At 45.9% G+C, this 17,599-nt stretch overlaps 1 protein-coding gene across 2 annotated transcripts in view; it reads right to left on the reverse strand.

The window, feature by feature from the left end:
* Positions 1–17,599, reverse strand: part of LOC148640925 (complement factor B) — a 33,872-nt gene that overhangs the window by 10,973 nt on the left and 5,300 nt on the right. For both annotated transcript variants that reach the window (XM_088619917.1, XM_088619919.1), the window contains exons 3-17: positions 17,115–17,300; positions 16,503–16,676; positions 15,201–15,302; positions 14,688–14,821; positions 12,958–13,096; positions 11,536–11,667; positions 10,822–10,926; positions 9,265–9,402; positions 6,931–7,037; positions 5,856–5,979; positions 4,518–4,665; positions 3,672–3,748; positions 1,932–2,047; positions 1,366–1,498; positions 469–518 (exon numbers count right to left, since the gene is read on the reverse strand). In XM_088619917.1, the coding sequence (XP_088476043.1) occupies positions 469–518; positions 1,366–1,498; positions 1,932–2,047; positions 3,672–3,748; positions 4,518–4,665; positions 5,856–5,979; positions 6,931–7,037; positions 9,265–9,402; positions 10,822–10,926; positions 11,536–11,667; positions 12,958–13,096; positions 14,688–14,821; positions 15,201–15,302; positions 16,503–16,676; positions 17,115–17,300 (1,865 nt within the window). The remainder of the gene's footprint in view (positions 1–468; positions 519–1,365; positions 1,499–1,931; positions 2,048–3,671; positions 3,749–4,517; positions 4,666–5,855; positions 5,980–6,930; positions 7,038–9,264; positions 9,403–10,821; positions 10,927–11,535; positions 11,668–12,957; positions 13,097–14,687; positions 14,822–15,200; positions 15,303–16,502; positions 16,677–17,114; positions 17,301–17,599) is intronic.

Consider the following 17,599-nt stretch of genomic DNA (forward strand, 5'->3'; position numbering starts at 1 on the left):
AGCCCCACCTGGATGATGCTCCAGTACTCTCCCCACACACCAGCTCTCAGTGGGGAGGAGAGCAGAGTGATGAAGCCAGTTCAGAGATGGGGATTATTAGGAGGCCATGACTGGGAAAGGCCAGGGGGAAATTTTGGCCAGGACGCCGGTGTAACACCCCTACTCTTTTCGAGAAACGCCCTGGGAATTTTAAGGACCACAGAGATTCAGGACCTCGGTTTTACATCTCATCCGAAGGACGGCGCCTTTTTACAGTGTAGTGTCCCCGTCACTATACTGGGGCATTAGGACCCACACAGACTGCAGGTCTGGTCCTACTAACACTCTTTACTGGTACAGGTACTGACCAGGCTCACACTTGCTGGGCTTCAGTGGGCTGCAGGTGATATCGCTGCTGGTAAGACTTGCAGTAAACAAATAAAAAGGTTGAATAAAATATCAATCTCCGACGACTCAATTTTCACATACCTGAAAGTACCGTCGTTTCTGCTGGACAAACAAAGCTCCCCCCGAATCGCCTAAAAAAAAAAAAAAGAAGTTCAAGTACTTCTAAAGCAAGACAAAGCCTCAAGTGAGAACTCTACAATATATCTTAAAATGTATTTAAATGCTTAAACAGTATTCCTCTTTCTCTTAATAAAAAACACATACTGGAAAAGTCAATTTTGTTGAACGTTGGACAGTGATGTTTGAACATTGCAGTCTGTGCCTGTCCACTACCCTAGAATATTATGAGGTCTAATAACTTCCTGTGATCCCAAGGTGAAAGGTCAAAGGTGAAGGACGAAGGGGCAATGGTGAAACTCACAGAAAGCTGGGAGTGCTTTTCTGGGATGTGGTTACAGTCCCTCAAAGCTGCAAAGACTGTACAGGAACAGGGTGTCGGCTAAAACGTTTCAGTTTGAATCCGCGCCGCTGGGAATGCTCGTGTCGCGGGCTGTGGCGGTAGAAAGGTTGCCATGGTGCTCTCACGACTGATGCGCACATGGCTTTTAAATCATGCAGCGCTCTTTTAAATCACTCCATCAGTTTCATTTAAAAAAAACACCAAAAAACAAAGCAGACAGGCCACTCAGCCTTTCATCTTGGTTTCACAGAGAAATGGCGTCCACATCAGGATGAATTTTGCAGAAGTCCCACAATATTAGACTCGGGGCCTAATATGGGGCTTAACCACACGTGTGGCAGCGATCGCTTGTGTGAAAATGCTGCAGAACATGCTGTGGAGCTGGGTGCGGAAAGTCATGGGTGCAGCTCTTGTCTTCTGCGCTGCTGCTGTAAGAACTGGTGGCCATTTATTTATTCCTTTAACACTTTTGAACATTCGAGTCCCTGCTTGAATCCCCTTAGTCTGAAGTCACTTACCTTTACAGGCGATGGAGTCCTTGTACGAGGAGGACCCCCCTGTGCACAGGAACCTGTCGGTCACGAACTCGGACACGTCAGCTGTACTATCGGGCTCAAGGGCGACTTTGGCCTTTTCGATGCAAGCTGGTCTCTGGAGTTTCGAAAAAAAAAATAAGGCTGTTAGTTTTAACAAATAAAAAACCCATCCATTGAAAATCTGTGAAATGGGACTACTGGTTAACAGTGCCAAACAGTGGTGAACAGGATGGTGTCTAACATGACAAGCAAGTGTCTCACACGACTATGAAGTCTAACTCAACGGTATCTAATCTGACAAACAGCAGGGTCTATCACAACTAACAGCAGGGTTTATTATGAAAGTGTCCATCACGATGGTGTCTAGCACGACTAACAGCAGAGTCTATCACTACAAACAGTATCTAACAGTACTGTGCAGTGCATAATAGCCATTTATTACAGCACCCCAGGAATGAAACCCAAGTTGTTAAAAGAGGCGATGTGTGTAAAACCATGTTCAGTGAAACGAGGGGCTGGCCCGAGCTGCTGGCGTGATGCCTGCTCACCCGGCTCCCGTACTGAATGTGCGTCTGCTTCCTCTCCACCTGCTTCTTCTCCGTCAGCTGCTCAGCTTTGGTGAGAAAATTCGCTGGAATCTCCTCGGTGCGAAAGAGGGCCTTTACTGCAAGGAATCAAGACGCATTCCGGAAACGTGAACACGATCGAAACAGCTCGTGACTGCCCCAGAGTGCTTTGCAGGCCGGCAGGGACCCACGGTGTGCCTAGCCAGATGCACATGAGGTGTCACTAGGGTGACAGTTTAGTTTATTTCACAACAGGAGAGAAATGAATAATCCATTCTGAAGGTCTGCTGCGCTTGCTGCACCATTTTTGCACTTTCGCTGTAGTTCCACTTTGCTTTTGCGATGATTTTCTATGAATATTAGATCTTCACCCTTTGTTGCAGTAGACCCTGAGTAAACAATTCTGAAACATCTACCGCACACACCTACTCCCCAGGTTACACAAGACCTGACTTAGGTAAACTCAACTTACATAAAAAAAAACTCGGTAAGTCTTACTGACAGACTGTAAAAGTTTCTAGGTGAAAAGAGTTGACATTACACACAACAAGAGAAACCCAGCAATATTTAACAAGACAAGAACGAATACATACTTTCTCTCGTCTACACAAATACTCGTGCGGTGAGACTATTCAGACTTTGGGTATTCTTCCACAATTTGTTGCAGAGTGCTTCTGATCTAACTTAAAACACCATCAGAGTCAGCGCACCTCGTTGACATTATGAAGCCACGCTCAGCATGAATGAGAGTGTGCCCTCACACTCACAGGTGGCATACAGTACCGCTCAGGGCCACACACCGCCAGGAAGGGCCTCCAGTGTTAATCGGCAGCAGCTAGAATGCATTACACAGCGTACTTCAGATTGTATTGACTTTGTGATCGACAACCCCCTGTGTGATTTTTACATACCGTTTTAAAAGGCTCCTTTGTTAATCCACTTAGTTGGTTGCAGATCAATACAATCATTTGTCATTAGCACATTGAAGCATCACATCGTCACATCACTTTCAGTAAACCTTATCGAATTCTTGACCAGGAACCTATCCTGGGAAGCACTAGGTACAAGCTGGGACAGGATTGGGGAAGACAGAGCCTACCCTGGCAAGCACAGGTACTATTATCTCTGTGTAGGATTTGCCCTATAGGATTTTTTTCAGTGTGTAAGATTTGCCCCATGTGCAAGACATGCTGTACAGACACCTGCTGTTGCCACAAAGAAACTGATAGACAGGCTGCATTAGCATATTGCCATCTCACATATATGCAAGTCTGTAGAAAGGATCAGAGGGTAACTAAGTATATTGATCCTTAAACATGTGCTTCTCCAACACCATATTGGGTACATAAAGGAGGTGTTTAAAGTATTAAAGGATGCTTGTGAACAATTGTAAGCAGATCAGATAGGGGGAGAATCACTCTGATCTCAAGGAGTCCTCTACATAACTAAATAAACCTCTTTCAATTCTTCACTGAAATGCGTGGTGACTCCTTCTTTCTCTACATTATAATCGATTCTGAGGAAAGCTTGGCTTTCGTCTTTAGTGGACTGATCTGATCTTGGTACTTATACTACATGCAGCCTTGACTGACCATGTATATTATACGCCTGTTCTAGGCTCACTTCAAACTCCACTTGATTAGGTGACAACGTGCAGTGCTTCACACTGGGGTCCTATTGTAAGGCTGGGAATTAAATCAAAGATTGAACAGATGCTCTTACAGTGTTCATCACAAGTGGAGTTGGCCTTAATTTTCAGTGCTCTAGCTGAGGGTACTGTGCATGGCAGGCAGACAGGTCTGAAAAAGAAAAAAAAACAAATTTCAGGATGAAAGATGGATATTGCCATTAAAAATTGAAATGATTCAACGCAGGTGGTCTCTAGCAAAGGATTTCACATCTTTTCCTAAATGTAAGCAGCATTAATTGTACAAGTAGACATTGTTTACAAATATTCTTAAACCATTTTTAAAATATTTTAGTGCTCCCTTACAACACAGAATAATAGCGAGAAAATCACGACGATTTTAAAGTGGATGGGCATAAAGTTTAAACAGTAAAGAGCACAACGAATCCACCTGTTTACATCTATGAAGACATTTTTAAGAACTAACACTTTGTCGGTTAACAGGTTTACGTTGCTTCTGTACAGTACAACAAGTATACCTTTAAAATGAAAACAAAGTATGGTACAGTAGAAGCAACAAAGCAAGATGGGACAGTCATCGTCAGAAGACGGCCAATCTTTTCATTTCCGACTTCTGGCCAAATGGTATCCATCACATACAAGACTTCGATCTCGAGCAGGCGAAACAGGACAAGTTACCAAAGAGTGGGTCCGAATCTCGAAGGAGGGAAAGGGGACACGCACGACGGATCGAACTGAAATTGATTAACAAATCCAGCAGACAAGTGGCTCATGAGCCAGTCCTTAAAATACACACTACCCTTGACGAGGATCGGTTTCATTCTCTCACCTCCAAACAAGCACCACTGATCCTCCGTTTTTAAACTGAAACACTTTGGTACGTGCAGTACAGATTCAGGATAAGATGTACACAAACTCACCTGGATCTCTCAGAAAACCCAATCTTGTTTTTCACTTTCACCAGCGCAACATCGTAGTCATAGAACTCCTTAACCTTCTTGTGGAGCAGTCCCTGTATGTCGTACTGGGGGTGCAAAACGATAGCTGTGGCCACATCGGACGTGCTGGCTGTTGAAAGGCACCAAAACAAAACCAAATGTCATTCATTTCATTCTTCACCCCCCCCAAGACAAAGTACTGGCTTTTGCGTTTACTGTCTGCTTAGCTTATGAATTCAGGTTATCTGAGAATTTCCCAAAACCTGTCTGAGCAACTGCAATGACAGCTTCCATCCAAATTTTTGCACTTTATTCCTTGTATTTCTAGCATTAAGGATGCACATATTGGATGCATTTATTTTAAGCTTTTCTTCAATGCTGTCCTGGACAGATTTAGCCCGTTGTTAGATTTCCCCAGTGACTGCCTCCCTAATGCTAATACCCCTCTGGTTCGAACGCACCCTGTTAAGGGTCTCATTTGGATGCTCGACACCCCATAAAATGAAAGATCTCTTCTGTGCACCAGTTTTTTAGCCACATATTACATCTTCCTAATCCATCCCTTTTTTAATTATAAATAATTGCTTCCACTTCTAGAGCTCTTTTCTGGACACTCCACTCTTTACAGGTCATGGGGATCCCCTCCACCCCCACCAGTGTGCAGCCCCACCTGGATGATGCTCCAGTCCTCTCCCCACACACCAGCTCTCAGTGGGGAGGAGAGCAGAGTGATGAAGCCAGTTCAGAGATGGGGATTATTAGGAGGCCATGACTGGTAAAGGCCAGGGGGAGATTTGGCCAGAGTACCAGGGTAACACCCCTACTCTTTTTGAGAAACACACTGGGAATTTTAAGGACCACAGAGAGTCAGGACCTCGGTTTTACATCTCATGCAAAGGACGGCGCCTTTTTACAGTGTAGTGTCCCCGTCACTATACTGAGGCATCAGGACCCACACAGACTGCAGGGTGAGCGCCCCCTACTGGCCCCACTAACACCTCTTCCAGCAGCAGCCTTAGCTTTCCCAGGAGTCTCCCATCCAGGTACTGGCCAGGCTGAGCTTCAGTGGGGCTGCCAGCTGTGAGCTGAAGGGTGGTTTAGCTGCTGGCACATAAAAAAAAAACAAAAAACTTTAACTTCCTCCAATTTAGGGTCGCAGGGGAGTCTGAGACTATCCCAGCAACCCATGGGAGCAGGATACACCCTGGACGGGATGTAACGACAGCTTGTGTGTCTCTATTCACCAGCTGGGAACCAGGCTGTCAGGGGATGGCATACTGGATGTGGGTGCTGGCTGTACTGGGTGGGATGGCGACTCACCATTAAAGAGGATGGATACTTTTTTAGGCTCCTCCACCATATCCTGTGTGAAGCAGTGAGCTGCCGTGAGGATCCAGCTCTGTGTCAGAATGGTGCCCCTGCAGTTCTCTTTTTTCTCAATGCTCTAGAAATAGAGAGTCATCAGGATCACTGACAGCTGGTATCTACTGCGTAGATACAATGACAGGATGCTGTAGTATCTTATCACTGCTCTGAGCCAGAGACAGCAGTAGGGTGAGAGTTTAATGCACTTCCGATGTGGCTGCATTATCATTCCAGTGGCAACCTAGCTGTGCAATACAGCAACAGTGCACGGACAAGACATTCATATGAAAACTGACCCGAAGCTGTAAGACATTACTACTGTAGTGAGAGAGGGGTGATAAAGACAGTGAGCACATGAACTTAAAGAGATTGAGACAAACGAACATGGAGGGAGAGATATTGAAAGGGATGATGGGGGGGGGTGTGAAGTAAGGGCAGTGGGAAACAGTCCCCAGTAGGGACTACATTCCCCAGATTCCTCTGCTGTGTCACCTGACTGGTTGCTGGAATCCAACTGGTCAGGTGACTCCTTCAAAAACAGGAAGAGGAAGCTGCCTGAGTCAGTCATTTAACGGCGGCAGAGGGTAGAGCCTCTCTGGGTGCCGTCCACAGGAGGGAGAGGAGTAGACGTTGAATTAAAGGATTTGTGAGCATTTTATGAAATATGAAGTGCCTCAGAGAGCAACTGTTCTCAGTCTTCTGGGAGAGACTTTGTCAGTTCTGTGGCTCGGAGAAGAGCCCAAGCTTTTGTTTGGGATTTGGCTGTGGTAGTTTTGGTTGTCCCCCCCCCACATTGTATATAAAGGCACTGGGGGGGTTTTAAACTTTACAGCTGTTTTGTGTCAGCTGGTCTGGGCCCACCTATGTCAAAGATCCTGTTACGACACACCCAGGGGTAGATCACAATTTACACGTGCTTATTCGGATACCGCGGACATTTCTTGTGTGAAATCCTAATTTCAGCTGAATTCAACACTGAGAGAGCGAGAGGAGAGAGCGGAGGACAGTCGCGGAGGGCGTGCAGTTTTACCACTGTCTTCACTTCCACGTGCCAAGGGTTGACGTATCCCACTTTGAGCTCCTCCAGCTGGGCTTCGCTCTCCTGAGCTACCCCGCACATGGTGACCGCAGAGTCACCTGGGCAGGAAGGACACCGGCCAAGTCAAAGACCATCCCGCTGCTTCTGCAGTGCTTGCACCAAAGTTACTTCGACGGGAGAACCAGTGCTCCGTCACCTCTACAGACTGTACATTGCACACAAATCATTCTGATTTGATCTTCTAGGCTAGATTAATGAACTGAGACGGTCTGGGTGGAAGGCAATGCAAGTGCCTGAAACCCAGAGTTGTTGTGTTGTGAATCAATGGTGTTCTGCAGTGATATTTACTTCACTGGGGATTTAAATCTTTGAAAATCGGTCAATTAGCAATTATGTTTTCTATTGACAATAGGTCATAGTGTGTGGATTGGGTATATTCATGTCTTTATTGGGGGGACATGCTGGCACAGTGGTTACCATTGCTATTTTGCGGTGCTGGAGTCCTGGGTTCAATTCCTGGGGTACTGTCTGTGTGGAGTTCATATGATCTTGCTGTTCTCCTCACACAGTCCAAAAACAGACTGGTAGGTTAATTGGCTTCTGGGAAAACTGGCTCTATTGCGAGTGTGTGCTTGTCTGTCTGTCAGCCCTGTGATGAACTGGCATCCCATCCAGGGTGTGTCCTGCCTTGAGCCTATTGCCTGCAGGGATAGGCCCCGGGCTCCCTTGTAACTCTGCATTGGAAAATACAATTCGAAAATGGATGCACATTTTCATTTACTTCCTGGGGCAAAGTTGGTGTCCCCATTGAGTATTTTGTCTTACTCGTTTTATTGCCCTTTTCATGAATCTGATTAAATAGACACCTGGAGGGAGTCCATATAAGGGAAAGCAGCTGTCAGGTTATGCCATGTGTGGGCACTCCTCTGGGTTAATGGGAATGTGAATAAGAACAGCCAAGAGGGAAAAGTGGTTACTTCTGCATCTGGGCTCTAGCCTGGAAGCAGGGATTCTCATCAGTAATGGATTGGGTTGGCTTACAGGCTTGTGGGGCTCAGCGAGTGAGGGATGCACTAGTAGGCTGTACCGAGTGTGTCGCAGGTACTGGACAGGTGAGCTGTGTGATAGTTCTCAATGGGTTTGAAGGGCACTGGCAAGAAATAGGGTTGGCTAAAGCGGCACCAGTGCCGATCTGAGGCCTTGGCACCTGGAGGAGTGGGGCATTGCCTGGCGAGATAGTGGAGTATCTTCCCCCCCCCCACAGCTAGGAGTGAGAGAAGACTACACAGTGCACAGGTTAATCCCCGAGCACCCCCCGGCAATACCATCAGCAGACAGACTGGAGGTCTCAGAGTGAGACTGAGGAGCGCGAGAGAGAGAACCGCAAACCAGCCACTGCTGTACCAAGGGAGGCGTCCCTGGCCAAACAGGATCAGCCAGTGTAGTTAGTGATGAGAAGAGTTACAGGTTGTCAGTAAAGATCTGGTGCTTGGTGGCAGAAAAAAAATGAAGAATGAATAAAAAGTAAGAGCTAAGATTTGTTAGCGATTATTGAAGGTTAAGAAGTACCATAGGTTACAAGGACTTCATCAGGCGGAATACTTCAGTGCCTGATGATTCATGGGGAATGTGAAGAATTGAGGAGAAGATCCTATCAATGGGCAAGCATCTGCGGCGCTTAGTAACTCATGAAGACAAAGTGAAGAGTCTGTAAGATCTTGTGACTTTGAGTAGGACCAAGCGAAGAGCAACCAGGAAGGAAGAACAACAAGAAGGAAACGCATGAAAGCTAGGAATCCCACAGGGGGGCCAGAAGGAGAACAACAGACCCCTTGCAAAGCAGAGAAAAGCGAGGCGGGGGGGGCAGATGTACTGCATTGTTGCCAGGTCACTGGCAATCATCTAACACCTGGACACAACAGGCCAGTTTATCCTAAAATGGGAAATGATACACCGATTTTCAAATGAAAGTATTTTAGACCTGAGAACATCTGCAGAATATCAGATATCTTGATGTTCAAGTATAGTGATGTTACTCTTGAGTGAAAGCTTCATTTCCTTTGCCGAGATCATTTCATTTTGTAATCGCAGAAGCTGCTTGTCCCCCCAGATGCAGAGGGGAGAAAGACACTGTAAACCCTCACTAGATTGTAAAGCACTTACTTTACCAAGAGAGAAAACGGCAGTGTTACAGAGATTCACACTAACTGAACACAACACTGCAAAGGGGCTGAGAGAGGGTGAGAAAGCAGGGGAGAACAATATAAGATACTGGCCGCACGGTGGGTCAGTCACCACCCAACACACACGTGAACACAAACTCACTGATCATCTGGTCAAAAACCTTCCCCAGCTCTTCGGGCCCTTTGAGGATGAAGAGATGCTCCTCGTCTCTCTTCTGGGAAGCGATGGAGTTCAGTTCCCTCTTGTTCACCTTGTCTCCCACTCCAAACACATAGATGTCTATGAAGGGATCAGTTAACCAAGTTAGACACACAGAGATTCCGCTGCCCAGTAGCCTGGAGAGAAACTGGTCTTCCTTCACAAGACAGGAAAGGTGTTGCCAAGTGTCAAAGGGATTTTCACACAGTTCCTCTTTGGAACCGAATGCGGGTCACACCTGTTACCGATTGCTGTCGGAGGTTACACAACCTCTCAGAACCAGGTGTAGTACACACTAACATCGACCTGTAGTACATACTGTACATAACCAGGTGTAGTACACACTGCAACATCGACCTGTAGTACATAACCAGGTGTAGCACATAACATCGAGCTGTACACATGAACGCACAAGCACGAACCAAGAGGGAGGTGCTCTGAGAAATTTGAGAAATACAAACCGCTTCAATTAAAAACCTGAAAAGTGTTTCCCCGTTTTCACCCAATACCATTGATTTAACACAATTATGGCTCTACCTGTTACATTTTTTACATCTGGCTAAGCCATTAATGTCACAGTTAACTGGTAAGAGATAATAAAACATTAGACAAATGTGTCCCAGTAAGGCACTGTAGGCTCTAGGCTCCTCTGAACTTGGCTAAGACCCATCTCTGTGCGTTTGCTATATTAATGGAATTTGTGTACTACAGCTCTTGTAGATTTGCAACTTCACGTCTCACAAGCAGCAGTGTGGAGCAGTGTTTAGTGCTCTAGATATGCAATTGGAAATTCAAAGGGTTCAAAACCCAGGTGAGACAATTGCTGTGCTTCTGAGCCACATAATTCACCTATCGTATTCCGATGAGATAGTCAGTAGTATAAATGGGTGCAACGGTAAGTCCCACTGGAGAAAAGCATCAGACAAATCAATAAGTGAGGGGTAGAAAATCAAGTTACAGAACTGGCTTCTGGGAAGGTAAGACCGACTCCAGCACCACTTGGTGACTAAGAATAGAACTGCATATGGCCAGAAAATTAACTCACAATTGCTTATTTTTTAACTAAAATAAACAGAACTAACAACAAAAATATTTTTCTAATATTAATATAGAAGTAAGGGTTCACATCCTTATTCACATGAGGATATTTACTGTTGGATCTTTAATTTTGTTAATTAAATAAATCTTCTGTCTTTGTTCTATACATTTAATCAGCTAATGCATTTATCTTATTAAGACTTTCAGTCGCTACAGTAACTGTGTTTCAGGTCTAGAATATGAGACTACAGCCCAGCCTAGAAGGGTCACAGACTGGCACTGTGCATGCAGACCCAGTAAATACAGCACTGAAGTATGAACCACGCTGACAGTTGTGTGCAAAGAGTGATATTGCGTGTAGGCGATTTTGTTACAGTGCTGGGAGCACGTCACTGGTATAGAAAGGTGCACATTACATACCCCAGGTAGACCTGGAGTTAAGGGTCAAGAGTAGTAGCTTACCCAGATAGTCCTCGTTTGTGTTATCAAGACTAGGCATGTGGATCCCGAGCAGAGAGCGGATCTTATTCAGCACGGACTTCGGGCTCCCACCCGTGTTGGAGTGACCTGGTGAACAACAGGGAGTGAGGGTGGGAGAGGCACAGTGCCCACCCACTCTCTAACCACTTCAGCCAGTTCAGGGTGGTGGTCAAGCCAGAGCCTATCCCAGCAAGCCCCGGGTGCGAGGCAGGGTACACCCTGGACCCAGTCCGTCACAGGGCAGACGGAGACACACCACACCCCAGCCCGTTTTCCCAGAAACCAATGAAATCACCAGTATGTCTCTGGACTGTGGGAGGAAACCGGAGCACCTGGAGCAGATCCACGCAAACACGGGGGGGGGGGACATGCCAACTCCACACAGACAGCATCCCAGGAATTGAAACTGAGGCCGCAGTACTAACCATTGTGATAAAATGTCCCCCCAAAATTGGATCAATTCCTTGTCAAATTTGAGATCGCCCATCTTTCACACAAAAACAGGGAGAACACACAAACTCCACACAGACAGCACCCCAGGAATTGACCCTGGGCCCCCGTGCTGGGAGACGTCAATGCATCCTGACCTAAAATAGCCGCTAACCCTGAATAAGCTGTCTCGCATTGCTGAATACGCGCAGGACTGGGGCTTTTCCGAAGCCCCAGAAACCACCCTGGCTTCGCGTTTGGGCTTACCGTCTGACACGATGAGAATGACGTGGCGAGTCTGGTTGAACTTGCTTCCCTTGTTCTCTTTCAGGAAGCCCATGTTCCTGTAAACCATGTTCAAAGCTGCGTGCAGGTTGGTGCCGGTCTTATCCCCATGGGCTGCAATAAGCAAAGCCATTTAAAACAGACCCAGGTGCAGGCAGCATGCTGACAACCCCACAGCCCGTCTGGAAAAGGCACACCAGCGCCTGCACGTTCTGCGGCGCTTAACGAAATGCGGTTTGGGGAAGCAGCTCCTCATGAGCTTTTACCCCAGCACCACAGAAAGCGTCCTCACTGGCGGCATCACTGTGTGGTACATCGCGACAGAGATGCACTACAAAGGGCTGTGGCAACAGCACAGAGGATCATAGGATTGACCATCAAGCGGTGAGATCCACACCATCTGGTGTCATAATAAAGCCCCATCCATCACTCAGGACCCCAGCCATCCCATTATTTAATCATCATTATTCAGGATCACAGCCACAAAATGTCCTCCCCCACACAGGTACCACACTAGACTTAACAATAGCTTCTACCCTACTGCAGTACACATCCTCAACCGCTAACTGCAGGGCCTCAGACTCAATACACTACTGCACTGTGCGCTTTCTGTATGATCTACATGTTCTTCTCTGTACTACACTGTTATTTATTATTTCTCTCTACTACAGAGAATGTTCATAATGTAGTGTCCACATGGTGTGGTGTTGTCTGTTGTACTGTGTATGTCCTGAGAGATTGACGCAGTTGAGAATTCCAATGTACGTGCACAAATGGCAATAAACGCCTCTACTCCATCTACTCTGTCAACCTTGGCAAACCTGTCTTGCTCTGCTGCAAGTTCAGAGAGTTCTAAAGTTCTTTTTTTTAAGTGACCTTCGGCATTCAGCAGGGCCCCCCGCAGTCATTCTAGATTAATTATTGAATTGACATTTTTGGATGTGGCGATTAAATGAACCTGTAGCACAAGTAAAAAGCAAGTAAAACCCGATGATATTAATAAGAACTTCCACAGCCGTGACATTTGACCCCACTGAACTTTTATTCCATCTACATAAATCTCAACAGGACAGAATCTAACATCTAAATCCTACAGATTGCACACTCTAAATGTAGCGCCACATTCATCAAGCATAAGGAATTGAAAATAAAAAGTTAAACGCAGTTCTTTCAACGGCTTAGCTTTGGCAGAAGATTGATTTTAATTCTACCGACTTGTACTCATCTGTTCAACCCTTAAGAATCTTCAATTAGTCCTAATGTTCAGACAGAACCCAGATGGATGAATACACTGTACAAGAACTTCAGCTGCACAACATTTCTGCATTTACCTGTGTGAGGTAGAGAGTGTCAGTTTCAATGAACAGTCATTCCAAGACAGAAGCCTTTAGCCCAACACATTACCTGTGTATTTAAACTCGTACAGCTTGTCTATGACGTATTCCACATTGTTGCTCTCCGGGTCAAGTATAGACACAATCTCTTTGGCTTGGCTGGCATAGGAGATGACTTCATACTTCTGCTCCACTTCATAGCTGTCCAACTACAAAGCAAACACATACCACTGTTTCAACATGGTGGTGAAGTGGTGAGCATTACTGCCTCACAGTGCTGGGGCTCTGAGTTCAATTCCTGGGGTGCTGTCTGCATGGAGTCTGTATGTGCTCCCCGAGTTTACATGGGGTTCTTCCCACAATCCAGAGCCATGCTGTTAGGTTAACTGGCTTCTGGGAAAACTGTCCCTGGTGTCTGTTTGTGTCCTGTGCAGAACTGGTGTCCCATCCAGGGTATACCCCATATTGCGCCCATTGCTTACTGGGATAGACTCTGGGCTCCCCCCTAACAACTCTATACTAGATAATGTGGGTCAGAAAATGAATGAATGGATGTCTTAAATGGACAGTCTACTGTATATACTGTAGCATGTTATTCACTCACAGCATCCATTAATACTGTTGCATAAAGAGCTCTAACAATGTGATGAAGCCAAACACACCTAAACACATGAACTATCCCCCAGCATTCTGTTGCTATAATTGCTTGCCTATACTTGTGGTTCCATTTGGACAGTTCATTAGCCATTATCCAGTCCAAGAAATGTTACCCAAGCCTTAAGCAACAGTTGGAAGTTTTGCTCAAATCCTATGAACAACATTTCTTTTTTAGGGACAAATGGTGGAATACGATCATCCCCTGGAGATCTGTTAGTCTAGAGTCCTTCTACTACCATGAATATGTTTGCTCCAATGTCAAATACATTGACATTGTTTAAATAAGACAGAATTTTGTCCTTCCTCAGGATGAACATCTGAGTGAAAGAAAAGCCATTTAACAAAATCAGATTTCATTTTTTAAAAGTTTAACATCTGAAGTCTTTGTCGAAGGACATTACATTTCTTGGAGTGAAGTGTCCAGAAAAGTGCTATATAAGTGTAAGAAATAGATTTTTTTGAAGAGTAAACATTGCTTGCACCAAAGAGAACGGCCATCATGTATCCCTTTGTCACAGCTCTTGATATCACTTACTATACGATGACAACACTATAATGATAGACAATGGCTGCAAATTCAATCCTTCAAATAATAAGCAGTGGGTAATCACTGAAAAATACCACAGTAAATCTATGCATTTACACCAGATTATGAATTTCGTATTTAAATGCCTTTCATCCTTTATCTGATTTTCAAAATACAGTGAAGTGATAACTAAAATACAAGATCGTTTGGCAAAGGGTCGCATATTCTAAAAACCCATGCTGTGCTTCAGTATTTAAACATTAGATATCAGAATATAATAGCCCTATTCACATTGTGCTCAACCTATTTATGATAGCACTTTACAGGTCATAGGGCGGAGCGGGGACTCTGTGGCTACGGATCTGCGCCTGTGGCTGGAAGGTTGCCGGTTCGAATCCCGCGGCTGGCAGAGGAATCCTACTCCGTTGGGCCCCTGAGCAAGGCCCTTCACCCCAACTGCTCCAGGGGCGCCATATAAATCGCTGATCCTGTGCTCTGACCCCCAGCTTCTCTCTCCCTGCCTGTGTGCCTCATGGAGAGCAAGCTGTGGTCTGCCAAAAAACCAATTCTTCATGCAAGAAATTGTATAGGGCTAATAATAATAAATAATGAATTACCTTTCTGATCAAGGTCAAGACGGCATCCTTAGCCTCATCAAAATATTTCGGGTTGATACTGCCTGATGTGTCCAGGAGAATGTACACGTTTAGCTTGCCATCATCCTCAATGCGGATCGTTCTCCCAAAGGAACCTGCAAAGGAGCCCACAACGCTTCAGACACCCTGGACTCTGGGAGGAAACCCACATGAACACAGGGAGAACATACAAACTCCACCCAGACAGCACCTCAGGAACTGAACCCAGGGCCCCAGCACTGCTGCCCCCAATAGTAAATCTTGAGTATACACTATTTTTTGTACTTTCAGGCATACTGTAACCCAGAAACAAAAGAATCTTGTCTTCCTCTACTACAGTACATCACGATACTGTAATTGCACTAATAGAGTTATGCTGTATGTGCAGTACAGCCTTCACAATCCTCCAGATTTCTAACGACCGATTTCAGAGCATTCATGGATTTTTTTCCAGCCTCTTCCCATAGAGCTAATAGTAATGTTCTCTCTTGTTACCTGTGCCTTTCTTGTCTTGGATATAGGAGAGGTCCATCACAGCGGACAATGAGGCGCCCAGAGCCGTTGCCACGACAGCAGGAGAGTCAAAGGAGAACAGAGCTACAGACAGAGAGCAGTGGAGTTTCATTACAGACACCGCCTTCTGGAGACAAGAGAAATATACTATTCAGCTGCCTTCTTACATATCGGATGGTAACAAAAAATCATGATGTTACACTGCAACCCCACTTACAGACGAACTGTGCAAAGAGATACGATCTATTGCAAAACCTATCGTTTGGTCTTGAGTCCAGTTGTGAAGCACACTATTACAATCTAGTGTGAACAGGGACAGTGTGTGATATACAAATAAACAAACTGAGAGATATTTCCAGGTTTTGTACAAGGGCAAGATTGTAAGAGAACATTTCCAGATCTGTCCGTTTGTTCCTAAATACAGTACTTCTTTATTTCCTTTCCCTGTGTGCGTCATGATTTGATATTAGCGAGGCCAGAAAGCAAAATGCAAAGGAATAAGTAGATATGATCCATACTGAAAAGTCAAACAAAATATAATACATTAGTTTCCTGATTTGTTTCTCCTTGGATCCCTTTTCTCTCCCCCTGCCTATTCTCACATCCCGTTTTTTTTAGCTCCCTGTGGACCCCTGATCCCTCCATCACTCCTCCACCCTGATGAAAGCTCCACAGCCGCAATTATTGCCTGTTTCTTTCTTTTTACCTCCCAGCACCACCTTAGCCTCCCCCACGCATCTTTGCCAATTTAATACGCTGTGTTCTGCTCAACCCGGCAGTGTTTTAATGGGTAGTGTCGGTCATCATGTTGTTTGTGTCAGACGGCAACTGCTTGAATTACAAGCTAAATATAGCTTCCGTGCTTTGGTGTCAGTCTGTCTCTGTATTGCGTACAATATATATTGTCAGGCAACATATAGTCAGTCTTCCATTTTAATACATGGTGTCTTTCCAAGTTTCATTCAAAATGATTGTATCCCATTAGTTTGACTCTCAGTCTGTTAGTCTCTTTGAAAGTATGTCTCTGTCCCAGTTTTATTGGGTCTCTACATGGTCCATCCTTCTGTTCTCAGAGACTCAGCGAGAGCTTCAGTCTTTTAGAGTGTGTTGGTCTATAAGTCTGTCAGTCAATTAGTACATCTCTAAACCCTACAGACAGTCAGCATATCTGTCTAGCCGGCAGTAATAATTCAGTGTTTCACTGTGCCTCTAGTGTCCCAGTCAACAGGTTTGCTTTCCCGTGTTTGTGGCTGGGCACGTCTCCCAGCGTGCAGGCGTCCTCACCCAGACAGCGCGGTTCTGACCCGCTCCACACTCTGGCGCTCAGACAGACTCTGTCCGAGGAGCCCAGAAGCTCCAGGCCTTGGTGGCAGCGGTATTGGACCGTCTCTCCTACCCGGAACCGGCTTCCGGACCTCAGAGAGCCAGGAGGAGCTCCGGGATTCACGCAGTCTTCCACTGGGGTGACCAGACCAGGAAGAGTCAGGCAGTCAATCATAACCCCACCCCTCGCCAAACACCGTAACAGGCAGTGCTGCACAACCTGCAGTTACAATACATACCTTGGGTATGAAAACATGCACTATGAACACGTCTGAAATAATGCATACGAACGATGGATTAACCTCCAGAAATAAATGGAAACTGACTTCTGAGGAACATAAAGAAAGACTGAGCTTCTATTTTCGATGGCAGTGTTCACTACACTGTATGAAGACCCCTCAGTGCGGGTTCATCTGCAGAAGTGTCCCACAAATTAGATTCCAGGGCAGCATCAAAATACCCCATAAGGGACCTAAAACTGGCTCCTCGTTAAGCTCAAGCTGTGTGTGTTTCTTTCCCACGGAGGTACGGATCCGCCATCTCGAGTGGCACAGGCAGCCGGACACTTGTCACCTCGGTCGTCACACACGGGGGTGGATCCAGTCCAGTCGCCTCCGCTGGTGCAGTTTCGGACCTCCGAGCCGTACAGCTTGAACCCTTCCTGGCACCAAAACTGCTGGCTCTCCCCCGGGCGGAACCACAGCTTCCTGGGGCTGAACACGCCGTTGTCCAGCTGCAGCTGAGCTGGGCACTGCACCTCTGAGACAGCAGAGCTGGGCGTTAATACCGACAGCCTGGGGCACAGAGGAGCTTACAGACTACACTGGGACAGAGATGAGGGGGATCAAAAGGTGTATTCCCACTACTTTGAGCCAGAGAGACGCTCAGCACAGAGGGCTGCTAAAACTGCACAACACAGTGCATTAAAATTGCCCTCACAGTTTCTCACACTGGAAGCAAATCCCAGTCCATTAATACAGCAATGGAGGGGATAGCTGATGCAGATGCAATGTGTAACATTAACGTGGCACTACAAGACGAATTCGCACCTGGACTTT

The sequence above is a fragment of the Lepisosteus platostomus genome, chromosome 25, assembly GCF_059453375.1.
Source record: "Lepisosteus platostomus isolate fLepPlt1 chromosome 25, fLepPlt1.hap1, whole genome shotgun sequence".
Lineage (NCBI taxonomy): Eukaryota > Metazoa > Chordata > Actinopteri > Semionotiformes > Lepisosteidae > Lepisosteus > Lepisosteus platostomus.